Source organism: Apus apus, chromosome 5 (genome assembly GCF_020740795.1).
Source record: "Apus apus isolate bApuApu2 chromosome 5, bApuApu2.pri.cur, whole genome shotgun sequence".
Lineage (NCBI taxonomy): Eukaryota > Metazoa > Chordata > Aves > Apodiformes > Apodidae > Apus > Apus apus.
The window spans coordinates 14,610,751-14,624,679 of NC_067286.1; the positions used below are offsets into that span (position 1 = coordinate 14,610,751).

General features: G+C 38.7%; 3 protein-coding genes across 5 annotated transcripts in view; 2 read left to right on the forward strand and 1 right to left on the reverse strand.

The window, feature by feature from the left end:
• Window positions 1–4,472, forward strand: part of KCNC1 (potassium voltage-gated channel subfamily C member 1) — a 127,322-nt gene extending 122,850 nt beyond the window's left edge. For both annotated transcript variants that reach the window (XM_051622254.1, XM_051622258.1), the window contains one exon: window positions 1,451–4,472. In XM_051622254.1, coding sequence (XP_051478214.1) covers window positions 1,451–1,632 — 182 coding nt within the window. In that variant the 3' untranslated portion in view covers window positions 1,633–4,472. The remainder of the gene's footprint in view (window positions 1–1,450) is intronic.
• The window catches only part of TMEM86A (transmembrane protein 86A), a 526,280-nt gene that overhangs the window by 123,353 nt on the left and 388,998 nt on the right, over window positions 1–13,929 (forward strand). The window lies entirely within an intron of this gene.
• The window catches only part of SERGEF (secretion regulating guanine nucleotide exchange factor), a 157,671-nt gene that overhangs the window by 6,766 nt on the left and 136,976 nt on the right, over window positions 1–13,929 (reverse strand).

The following is a 13,929-nucleotide window of genomic DNA, read 5'->3' on the forward strand; positions in this document are numbered from 1 at the left end:
GTGCTAACACAATATACAGATAGGAAACAACATAAATTTTTTGTATTAAATATAAAGTTGTGGTGCTAGAGACATGCTGATTTCGAAGTTAGCCTCCAGTCAACAATCTGTCCTCACTCCACCTTCACATCATTAGTAGCTCTCCCCAGGCAGCAGACCTAGACCACTCAATTCCACCTCCAGTGGTTTTACACAAGTGAAAAATCTGATTACTTCAGGTCATGTGCCTGTGATTCATCCTGGTACCTACCTGGGTGCTCTAAACTAATATCTTAAGTGAATTTTATTATTATTATTTTTTTAACAGCAAAAGCCTTGTCTTGGTAGTTGGACCTTTTCTCTGCTTACGTTATGTAATACAGCAGGGACTTTAATCTGGGTCATGCTTTCAAGGCCAACTGTCAAAATATCCAATTACAATATACAACTAAATACTGAAGAGAATAAGAAAATCAACTTGCATATACAAGATGCCTACTATGGCTTAGGGAGCCACAGTGGCATGTAGAGTTCTGTAAAACAGAGCAATAGGGCTTTGAAATTCATTACATTTTGGAAAGTCTAATTTCTAGTTTCTCCTTCAGTATCAGTATCTACCCCATGAATGGCAAACAGCAGAGCATCCTTATTTTCTGTCCTCATTTCCACAGAATATACATAGCTGACAGTTACAAAATGAGAAGGGGAAAGAATCGTGTTTATGATAAAATAATTTCTAAGTGCGCAGTAAAAGGCAACATAGCACAGCTGGCACAGCCTCAGAATTGTTTATGGGGAGGGAGTCCAACGTACAGCAATGCAGAGAAGCAGGGAAAGATACAGTAAGAATGGCACTTACCAAAAAAAACAACATTGGCAGTTTCATGCAAACATGCTGTGCATTTTCCTATGTGCTGTTTTAACCATCAGGCAAGTTACCTGAGCCTGTTCACTAGAGATAGGGCTACTTGCTAAAATACAGTGACACTAGAAATTTTGTTTGGATCTCACAGGACACTTCAAAGCAGGAGCTGAATGGCTCACCACACAAATTAATATGCATCTATTTAAAATAATCATGTTACATCAACCAAGCCATGCTTTAGGTTACCATTCAGGCTAGTTTATGGCAGATTTTCCTCCTCAAGTTATGCATTGCCATTTTGAAGACAAAAACACAAGAAACTAACAAAACTATATTCTAGGATTTAAAAACAACCTACTTGTAATAACAGATTCCTTAGGCTGCTGCACCTTCATAGTTTCTGTGACAAAACTGAAATCCTGTAAGATGGAGATGTTTGCGTTGCCATGTGTATGTAGCAAGGAGAAATCTATTGTAAGGAGTAACTGTTCACATTCCTGTTTTCTCAGGAAAACAAAAATGGTACTTATTATGACTAAAGCTCAGGGGTGCTGGACAGGGTTTTCCTTTTGGTTTTACTCAAACATGTCAATTCCTTCCCAACAGGAAAGCATCTCCAGCTCAACACAGAACAAAACCTGGGCTCACGAATTTGTGCAAGACTGAATGTATCTGGTCCACTGACAATACATGAGGATTATATCATACACGAAGCAGCTGCAGTGCAGAGAAGATTAAGCATCAAAGATGCTTTTTTTTACACCTGTAGAAGACAAGAAAATCTTTAAATTTTGCTCTCGAGTACATGACCAAAACAGCTGACAGAAATTAGTTAACAGAGATATTTGTCTTGAGGTTCTGAATGTGGCACTAATATCTCTCCATCAGAGTATCAGGCATGGCAGAGAGTGACATTCACTTAGAACTTACATCCCTGCCTCTCAAAATGGCAGGCATTGTATGTGTCACAGTGTTTTAACTTTGTATGACCAGAACTAGACAATCATGATCTCATCACAGAGACTGCAGATTCATGACTCTCTGTATGATGTGAAACAGAACATACAGAAAATACCTTATACTAAGTGCTTAGTAACAGGTCGTTCACGCAAAACAGCATAGATTAAGTATGTCGAAGCATACCTAGAACAGTGCAAGTCATTCCAAGTGTCCTATGGGACCGTATGGTGCCATGGCTGTTTGCACCCATCTATTCTGGGTATAAAGCATTACCATTTCAAATTTACATACACTTTAAACTGATGTAAATTATTATACAAAGAAAAGGGTGGGGACAGTTGCAGTTCATTCAGACCTAGAACATTACATCCAAGACCTAGGATTGAAGGCCATCTTCAGCACAGGTCTAGGAAAAGTTATAGATGATAAAAAGGTCAGTGATGAACACAGAAGCAAGAATCTGACCAACTCCTCAAACTGCATTACAGTTCTACATGTAGCTTTCAAAGCATTAAGCAACTTAAAGAGCAGAAGCTACACAGACAGCAAGATGAACAGCAGCATACAGGTGAAATGGTGCTTCCTCCTACTTCGTTGGCTGAAGTCAGAAACAAGAGAACCCGCTGAGCTCTTGGGAACTCTGTCCTCAAGAAAGAGAAGTGAGGTTGGAAAATAATATTTTGGAAATGCTTTGGTGCTTAACACGTTTTATACAGCAAAACTTTGTATCATATACTGGTCTATTTACAAGTACACAGTTTTAAGGTGATCATGCAAACCAGGCTATATATGGCTGTTGGTCCTTGGCAGCTTATAAAAAATACTTACAATACAACAAAAAGTAGAAAGTTATTCCATGTGGTCACATATATCTACAATTTCTTCTTATCTGACTGCTATTCTCATCCCCTGGAGGGCTGTTTACACTGAACACAAGGAAGCATTCTGTTCTGGGGTTTGTTTCTGAAGGTGTCCTTTTCCACAGAACACAATTCTTTAACTCAGAACCAAGAAGTGCAATGTGTAAACCTTCAACATGGACATCTTCTGTAAAATAGCTTTGTGTTTTAATGGGCTTTAGTTTGGACTTTTCCCCTTAGTTTTCCTGTATCAATTGCAAGGCTGCATTTTGGTCAAGTTTCAAGACACGTATGAATGTGCATTACTGTTGTGTGAAGTCTAAAAAAACTGCTTGTTGATATTAAACAAGTGAGGGCTTTTTTCCCATGCTTAAGAAGTAGAGTCATACAAGTCCAGAAGTCATAAGCTAAAGTGTTAGAAATACAAAGAGAAAAGTCAAGGAAGCAAGTGGTCGCCAAGTTTTGAACTAGTAGATTTTCCCACAGCTACGCAAATGTTGCCTTCAGAACAAAAGTAGTTGCAACTCAGCAGTGACATTATTAGGATGCCTTACTTTTCAAAGTTACAAGTTGTAATCTTAGCATAACACAATGGCTCAGATGATGGCTCCACTGTAAGTGTCACAGAGTGCAGTTTTAACTGTGACAGCCCTGTAGTGCATGTGTACCCGTGAGAACTTGAAAATACCTAGCTTGATATAAGCTATAGCCGAGCTATAGTTGGAGTCAGTTCAGGATGAACTAACCCTCCTTTCTGGGCAAGATTTGCAGATTACATTTCCTCTGTGCTGCAACTGTTGTACTCGAGTTCACCTACTTGTATCTGGTTCAAGTGTGCCTATACCACACTGTACTGTAGTGCAAGCGCACATCTAATAAAACTATGGGTCGTGTGCCTTGTCTGCCTGTCTCAGTTTTTGTGTCTATTGTTACAGGGATCCTAACAGCCACCACTGTGTTGGGGTCTGGATGGGGTAACTCAAGATATACTCAGATACAGCAGTGGTTGGGCCATTTGAGCACCTAGAAGAAGAGCAGAAAGTAAATGGCTCGGTAACAACCCCATGTTAACGTTGCTGCCACTTAAAACCATCATTCCCCTCTATCTCACATAACATAGTTCTGCCAACTAAAGGCATCCCTTTCAAGGAAGAAAACAGAAAGATAGTTGACAGACCTGTGAGAAAAGATGAAAGCAAGCAAAATTTTTTAAAAAATCACAAGATTCAGACTTCAAACACAGACCTTAAAGAGATTTACTTCAAGTGTGTGCACCCAAGGCAAGTCACATTTGCTCAAAGGGGCAGATGAAACGCTGTGTTTTTACCCGAGGTTGGCTGTGCAGGGCTGGGCTTGTGTTAACTTTCCATTGCAAGTAAAACAGTAGCTGTATATTTAAGAAAACACTTAGAAAATAAAAATAACAAACTGCACCCTCAGTCCCATCTACATGACTAAGCCATTTCTCTGATTTCAGAAAGGTTTTTTCAGGGTGGTACTGTAAAGCAGAACTCAAGTGCTCTAGCTCTTCCCATTTCTTAAGGGTTAGGAAAAGATCAGAAATTTTGGCCAGTCAAAAACTTAGGTAAAGCAATGAGCCAAATAATGTTTATCAGAGGGGAGAGACAAATTTTCTTTCCTTTCTCAGGTAACCAACAGCCAGGAAGACCAGGATCTTAGGAATAAACACCGATATTTTAGCTGTATTTTTAAAGCAATACTTTATATTTTAGTAAGTATTCTGGGAAAAAAAAAATAAGCAAACAGTCAATATTGGATATAAAGAACTAGTGGGAGAATAGGCTTTGTCAGGCATAATTAAAAACTAAACATCATACCGTAAGAATTAATAACAGTCAGGAAGTGAATCAAAGCAGCCAGCTTCAAAAACAGAAGTGCCCAGAGGGCAGGATTGGGTATGTTTCTCCAAACATCAGTTTAAAATCAGACATGACTGTTGAGTGAAGTCTGGAGGAATTGCTTGTTGATATTAAGCAAAGGAAGAGTTCTGCCATCAATATCTGTTAAAAGCAAAGATTAGCTAGATTAGAAAAAGACGGATTTTAACATACTCACTTTTCTGGTGCAGAACAGGGATTCTGAGCAAGATGTAAAGTACAGCTTACTAACTTTTACCTTTTAACATCTGTATGGAAAACTTGCACTCTTTTACTTTTATTTGCTAAACTATTTAATTTCGAACCCATAATTCTTGTTTTTTAAAAAGAGTTGCTGAGTTTCAATACAGAGCTGGCAAATCCCAAGCATTTCAAGCAACACAATGGGGCTAAAGAGACCCTAGCCCTGAAGTGGAATGGAGCACATACAGGTGTGCAAACACACCTTTTACAAACTCAGGAAGTTTACTCAGTCACCCTGCTGCAGCACAGCTTCTCCACATTTCTTCCTTCAGCCTCCTCTGTAGGCCAGAAGCTCATACACTTGCTCTTTACACCACTCCTGCCGAATTTTCCCTAGAAGTGAGCAAGACTGGGAAGGAAACAAAGGCAGAATTTGGGATGGCACTGAGTTGTTCTGATTAGGAAAGACAAAAAACACCTCTGCTGCAGAGGGTTCAAGATACATTTTGGGGACACAGCATCACTTCGCCACCATCAGTGTAAGATGCACCTAGATCCTGAATGGGGAACAGCTCCATAAGTAGTGGGAATGTGTCAAGTCAGTCTTTGGAGGAAGGCAAGCACAGAAGAGAGTCCTGAGATTAAAACCTCCTGTGATGAGTACTGAAGAGATGTTTTCTGAAAGATTCTGTTCTACTACTTTTTTCTGGACCCTGAAATAACAGCCATAGTGAAAACAGCATTCATGCATCAGGTGCAGGACTCCGATGTTGGAACGTAAAATCTGTCTTTGGCACAGTGACAGGAAGAACAGCTGATGGGCAGAGGGATTCAGAGGCACCATGCCAGCTCCAGAAGGTCAGCGGACCAGAATGGACAGTGCAAGCTGGGTCCCCGAGATGCCATTTGGCACTATCCCATCTGATCCTCTGCATAACCTCAGGGAGAAGAGAAAACTAGCTGGAATCAAGACAGCAATATCTGGCACTGTTTAGGAAGGATGGTATCTACCAGAGACCTGACAGAACAAAGAATTCTTCAGAACTAAAACAAACAAACAAACAAAAAAAACAAACAAAAACCCCCAAACAAACAAAAAACCCAAAACACCCAAAAAACCCACAGCACAAAAAAACCCCACAAAAAAACAACCACTAAAAAAAAAAAGAACTATGCAACTCTATCTCTGGAAGAGTATTTGACCTAAATAAGAATTCAAGAGTTTGGTTCTCCTTGCTTTGGAGGAAGACACACTGGAAATATGGGGTGTCCTTCATCCACTGGCCTCACTGTTTTTTCCTGTGTCCATGCAGAAAGCCAGTTTCTTCCATCTTACAGTTGACACTAGGCTAACCACAGAGGAAAAGCTGCTATTGAAAGCAACCTGGACAGAAAGCTAGACAGAAAAGAATAAATTAGAATTTAAGGCCACATTTCACACAATTACAAATATTTATCCTTACTCCTGAAGAAAAAGCAATAGCATGAATAGTTTTTAAGTTATGTATAATATTACTCAGAAAATAGTGTAAAAGACTAAAACCAAAGCAACCAAACTTCTGGTGAAATGGCAAGCTTCAGTTTGCAGTGAAAAAAATCGATATATGATACACACACATGTCCACAGGACCATCTATACAATATTCAAGCAAATCAATTCGATACAAAGTAGTTCTCACTAACTTGCAATATGAGTATGAGAAAAGCTGAATTCACGCTTTAGCCTGCTGGAAAACAGAACAACCAAATATGAAGACAAGGAAGTTAGACAATGCTGAGATGTCTCCTTCAATAACTTTAAAATTGTTTTTCTCTGACTTTACTTCTAAGGTCTTGCGATAACTTAAAGCCTGCTGAGTATCCATAATGAAAATATTTCTTGTACAGTACAGCCAAGAGATTTGAACTCTTCAAGATCACATACTAACAAAACTGTATCTATTCATGGGTGAACCAAAATGCCATTCTCTTGGCTCTGGAGGATTCTTAAGTCTACCCAGAAACAGGCGAAGCAAGAATAAGAATTTTAAGTGTCCAATCAGCTTTGCAGAAGTGACTCGTTCCCAAATCACTCTAACACCTAAAAATAGTATCTTTCCCCAAATTAGAGCCTTTTCTAATCTGCGATTATCAGCATTTTCAAGCTCTCTGTGTAACAGATACAGAAAGGTTAAAAATAAAGACCACAATCTTCATTTAAAAATACTACAAATGATAAAAGAACCAATCAGGTCAATGTACTTTAGGATGACTACAGCCACCTATTGCCTTTATCAATTTGTGGTCCAAGAAAAAAGAGTAAAAATAAATTACAACACAACTGGCAATACTACACCTAACATTTGTGTTTGTAAAATATTTGTATGCACATATACACACGTGCAGACGTGTCTTCTACAGAAAATATTTAATTATGGATCTTTCATAGGCAAATAGAGGAGACATGTATAGGTAGATGTATGAAGCAGCCACCATCTTGCCTGTTGCCAGAGTTATGTCCAAATTGTAAAAAACTGTTTTCAACAGTGAAGTGACATAACTTCAAAACTGAGAGACGCGCTGCCCATTTGCCTCTGCTTCATTACGCACAGGCATCTCATTCCAGCACCCTTCACAGCCAGTAACACCCACCTTGGGCCTGGCTGTCTTTTGTAGACCTCTGTTTAACAGATGTCATGCTTTCAGACCTTGCACTAGCAGTGACACACAACACAACCGCTTTTTCTGCAAAAATCCCTGTGCAGATGATCACAATTGATTTGGAGTACCTCAGTTTCTGGAAGTGGGATTTGATTTGCCCAAGCCCAAACATTTATTGTGCATCTACTTACATGTATGCACTTACGCATGCATGTATCCATCCTTCACCTAGGCACCTAACTCATTTCATATCCAAGAGACAAGAAAGCACCTTAAGAATGGGGTTCATCTCATCCAAGGCAAATACCTGAAATAAAAAGGATTGTTATCACCCTTTTACAGGCCTCTTCCTCTCTACTGCTTACAGAAATCTGATTAGCTCAGATATAGTTTAAAGTTAAACCAAACAAATCCTGTCGTATCTTCCCAGCCCAAGCTGCTTTACAAACTTGTTGTCAGGAAGACATTGAGCCTTCTGAAAAATCAGACTATTTCAAAGGTAAAATCAGATGCCCATTGAGATTTCAAGTGCCCCCAAAATCTAGAAACAATTTTGAGAGTACAGATCGAAACTGACCTTCAAAATGTAATGTATCCACAGACAATGCAAAATGCTGTCCAGTTAACAAAATCTTCTATGGCATGATGATCAGCACTGCACTAGGTTTATATTTGAACTGCATCTTTGTTATCTAGTTGGTTCAAATATACCATATAGGACAGGAAAAGAAGTCTTGATTCAAAGGTGGGAAAGTTGTGTCTGATTAAATATAAAGGGAACTTCTCAAGTTTATTTGGCTGATGGATTAAGTTTGTTCCACATTTCTGCATAAACATGCCTATTACTATGGAGAAAAAACATTACACTTCAGTAACTTCTTAGGAAATAGGAATTATTTTTATGTCTTACTACTAGTCCTTATTGTTTAGAACTGTCTTTAAATCACTGTGTTGAAATATGGTTCCATTAATTTCAGCACCTCTTTCAATACTTTCTCTCCTAGTCAATGTGTCTTGCTGAAAGGTTGCTGATGAACTGTTTACTTTCCAGCATTAAAGGTTATCTTTTCCAGAAATTTCTTAGGAGATTGTTCTAATTAATTAGTCTACAGTTCCCACACAGTTTTATTCTTTTTTTAATTTGGGGGGGGGGAGGTGTGTGTGTTGTTTGGTTGGGGTTTTTTTTTTGTTTTAGAAATCTCCCAAAGCTCTTGCAGGCAGAAGTATTTCTTGCTCTCTCTGCAAGACATGCTTTTTGGATGCTTTTGTTTCTGAAAATTTTTTAGGCTCTCCAGAGGACACTGAAACAATTATGACATTGTATTCATTACAAAGCATAATTCTACTTTTGAAGATTTCATTTGACTAACATGTTACTGACCGCAGCTTTTCACCCATGAGGCAATGTAAGTCAAGTTCAGTCTCATGTCAGCCTGCACTGGCTAGACCCAAATCCTCAAGAAGTGCAAAAATTACTTAGGTGACAGTGTGGTTAGGTAACCAGTTCTCCTTCAGGTTGACTACACGGATGGATTCAAAGTTGCTGCTCCAACTGGTTATCAGCAAAAGCCTTAACAGGATTTAAGCAGTGAAGGCAAGCCTTGGTGATGGGAACAGCAAGAGGACCAATTGCTTCTCCTTGAAATGAGAAAAGAAGCCACGAGAAAAAAAAGTTTGACAGTAGTTTAGAGCAAAAACCTGAGTCCCGACAATTCCTTCATTTCCAGCTCTCAGTTTCCATTACTAATGTCTTGCTCCTCTGTCCTGGTCTAAACATTAAAGCTGAATCCCAAAAACTAGAGGCCAGAATCGCTCTCTATTACTGCCCCCCCCTTCCAAGGGAAGATAGAAGGGGAATAAGGAAACTGAAGCTAGAAACAAATTTTACTGTAACACCAGGGAAAAGGGTAAAACGTGGGGGAAGAACATATACATATATATACAAATATACATATACATACAAAACCGATCTCGATGACGGCAGGGATATGGGAAAGGCAGGGCTGCTAAAGGGGAGAGCTCCACAGCTCCTCACAGCACCCGATGCAGTTGGATTCTGGAGCAAGCACGTGGGAAGCCAAAGGAACCAGCAGCAGCCCCAGCAGTGAAAGGAGCAGGAAGGGAGAAGGGATCGGCTTCTGGCTCTCCTGGCTTTTAAAGACTGTGACAGGAAGTGGCGGGAATACTGACCCTTCTAGTCTCTTAAGGACCTAAGGACCCTCTATAGGTGTTGCACACCATGCCAGGGTCTCCCAAGCAGTAACATCCTCTTAGCTCTGTGACTCTGAACTTTCTCATTACAGAGGGAGAACTGCCCTGCAGAAAGCAAAAATATAATCCTCCTTCCTGAGCTCTGAAGGGATCTGGTCAGACCTTCCCTGCTGAAAAATGGCAGAAACCACAAGAAGCAGCAACCAGCAGGGGACTAAATCTCTGGGTGCTGCCTGCATTACTGGTCAAAGGCTACTCACCAACTCTGCTGTTTCTACATTTTCCGACCTCACCGTAACTATTTCAGCTTGTTATATTGTTATCTCTTTAGGCCAGGGAACTTCTTTCCCCGCCTCCTCTACCACATGGTCTGACCTCACTTTGAGCCCATGGATGTTGCATGGTGAAAATAATTAAAATACTCTTAACATATCTCTTTTATTTAAACTTCCATGGAATTAGCTTTACATTGCTCTGTACATCTGGAACTTAATAAAAAGTGAAGAAAAACCCTGCAGTGAAGGCATTATTGGGTCCTGGAATCTTGGCTCATCTGTATATCTAGAACATACTTGAAAAAAGAACATTCAAATTTAACATGAGACATCATATACTTACTCAACTGTCCTTTATATGAAATAAACCCGTCCTACTTTATTCAGTCATAAAAAGAATTCAAGGAAGGGATTGTGAAGGTAAAGACAACTTCTTATAGGCTTGCTTTGCAGAGTCTTTCCATAGGAAAGTGCTCCTCACTGTGTTTGTTTCCCCATCTACTGACCAGGGACATTTCTCTATCCCAGCAAAGATTTTAAAAGTCTGCAGTTTATAGCAGTAATTCATACCAAATCCTTATATTAATGGCCATATGGGAAAGAGAAAATAGCATAATACATTGTGAAAGTAGAATTCAGTTAAGTAAGTTCAGTACAGAGAAGACCTGTTAAAAGCCATTTGAGAGTTTCTGAATGTATATGAGATCTGTTGAGACAAAACCCTATTTCTATGAGTCAGTGTTGACTTCAACATTTGTACTGTACAGACCCTGAGGATTAAGTTAAGCACTGAATTCTGGAGTCAGGAGACCAGTAGCATTCTGCAAGTGCGACATATCTGTCTATACAGAGGGGTATGACTCAGAGGACTTTAAAAGGCAACTCACTCCTTATTTCCCAGAGCTGAGATATGCTATGAACTCACATTCATTTTAGTTGATTTTGGTACTTATTTCTTATCTTCCATTTGCTGAATCCGGCACCTTTCCTCTTCCCTGCCAAAGATGTCTTTTGTCCCCTTTCCATGTTGTCCTTATCCATAAAGCATTTCTGCAAATCTCCTCATGAAGACAGAATATCTGCAAGGATATCAGAGCAACCTAGAATTTGCTCTGTACCTGCACACCAGTACTGTCTCTTTCAATCTTTCTCTGCCAATAAAGGATTTTATGGAATTGCAGGGGGTTTATTTTCTGTGCAGGAGGCTAAGATCTGCACCATGTAACTATAGCAACAACTACTGTTAAAGCTCTTGATTTTTATTGACATGCCTCACATAACCTCATGGAAAAATTTACACAAATGGAGAAACAGAAAATTAAACATCCCAAGGGACAAAGGAAAATATTGTGGTGAACTGCATCTTTATGCATCACTGAAATACTTCCCCCATGGTAAGTTGCTTCTTTTACTGTATTGTGATAACACTAAAACAGTATTTTAAAATTCACAGTTTAAACAGTAATTTAAGCCTCCACATTTCCAAAACAGAGGATATGCATGCAATCAGCTTAGAAAACACTATAGCATATTACTGTATTTGACAAAGATTCATCACTGGGAAACTGACATAACACAAATGAAGGGAAGAAATAAGGTGCACACATTTTTTTCATAGGGAGTAATAGACATCTGCATACGGATATACCGAATAATTAATCTCTTACAGATGAGACAAAAGATGCATCTTTCTAAAAGATATTTCTCTATCCAAAATATATAGTTTTAAAGGAAGTTTCCTGTGCTCACAGCAGCTGAGAACTGTGAAACTGATACTGAGATGCTCTGTCCCAGTCTTAGAAGTCTATGACTCAATAGATAAGTTTGACATTCCAAATCCAATAAAACAGTGTCCAGCTCACAGCAAAATATGAACATGCCGCAGTCTGAAATGGCCTCAAGCTGGCCTGGAAAGCTACCAAATTGCTTACGTTGAGCTCGAAAGTGCCACCTCTAAATGTGCTTCCAAGGCCATGATCCAGAGTGCTGGAAAATTGGTCCTTGTTAATGGCCATCATTTATAGCCTTAACCTTTACTATATTACATCAGTTCTCTCCAACAACTCAAACAATGTGAACCAAAAACACTTCCAAAGATTATAATAACAACCACCAGACCGAGGACTATTCCTGACCTTAAAATCTTGATCTTATTGACAAAGTGCATCTGCATGGTCACAGAAGTAGCCAGTTTTGCAAACACTTCACCCTACTTCCCAGATATTTCCCATTTTTAGCCATGCTGCCATGATTTATTTCACAAAAAAGCACAACAATCCAAACCAATTTTTTTATTCTAATGATCATCCAAACAAAAAAAAATCCAACAGCAAGGTTTAGGGAAAAGTACTGAGCTGTCAATATAGCTCTTCTGAATCTAATACTCTTGCAGTACACAATGCAATCTAGGCTGCCTGGAAAGGATGAAAATGATATGTTGCTATGGAAACAGGCACATGTTTAGGTTGCTCATCCTTGAAGAGCTGCCCCACCACTACCTTTAAAGCCTGCTAATAAAATTTTAATCAATAATTAGAATAAAGTGAATTTCACCTCCTGTTTGACACCAGAATCTTGGTTCAGATGTTGTCAAGCTCTTTCAATGTTCCCTGCTCCCAGCTATGCCCTACAACATTAAGAATGAAATTATGCACAAATAAAAATGTCAACATGTTCTCTTCTAGTTCAGCTACTTGAAAGGATTATTCCCATCCCTCAGCAATAGATACCAGCTTCCCATTTTAAATCTGCATGTAGGAATGTGCTTTTTCATTAATTAATTGATGTGCTACACCTCCCCTTAAAAAAAACAAAACAAACAAAAAACCAAACAACAAAAAAACCCAGACAAACAAAACCAAACCAACAACACAAAAGAAACAAATAAAAAATCAAACAAACAACAAAAAATAACCCAAAACAAATAAAAAAGAAAAACAAGTCAGCTCTTTGTTTATTAGCAGTTTAAGGCCATTGACCAGGAATTATGCTTATTGAGAATGTGACAATTACCCCAGTATTTAAGTTATCACTCACCAACTCTCCTAAAACATCTGCTGTTTCTTAAAAATAGCTTCTATCTTACCATGATTTACCTGCAGACAGATCTTTCAAAACACTGGGGCTTACAAAATAAAAATGCATTTCCAAACAGCCAAACAGAAAAACAGGTCAAGATATTTGCTGGAAAATCTCCTCTTGTTTCACCATTATAATAAGAGAGAATATGGCTCCAAACATGCAGCCATTAATTATAGGTACAGTTAACTATGTTGGTACACATATTTGATATTACATTGGAAAAACAAGCCAGACTTTGCTAATGCTATTTACTAATCTATTAACTCATTCTTTATAACTAAGTACAATGTTAAGAACACCAGAGTATGCTAATAAACAGCTAACAAGCTTTGTATTCTGGACCACAAAACAATAAAACAAAGCAGAAAAGACAAGAAATCCATACTGTGAACAGAAGAGGTGCATAACGTTTTTTAATGTAGTCACGCATTATAAATTATTCTTTTTTAAAATTTCAATCAATTTCCAAATATATATACAATATTTCTCTGTTTCAGTATTTCTGACAGAAGGACTCCAGTGGATTGTTCTGACAGGAAGAAAACCAGCTCCCATACCTACCAACCATGAATCTTAATCACACTGACATCTTGAACCAGAATATTAGAAATGCCAATGTCAGGAGAGATATGAGTGACAACAGGAGGAATGAGTCCTTTAAACAGGACACACACAACTGGTTTCAGATTCAGAGATCTAGAGTATGGGTGATTTTTCACACACCCCCAGAACATGCCAGCACTTTCAAGAATATGGCAGTCTCTTTGTCTGCTGGTGTGTTTGGGCTTGAAGTTTTCTAGAAAACTCTGACACTCATCTCCTGTTCAGATGTACAAGATTTTTAAGGTATCTGTTGTTTTTAAATTAGACTTGAAGTACTTAAAGACAAGGAAGAACACTCCCATTTCCCTTTCCTGGCTTTGTAATTAATATGAAGACATAATTGCAGGCACAACCCTCCTTCAAACCAGGATCCC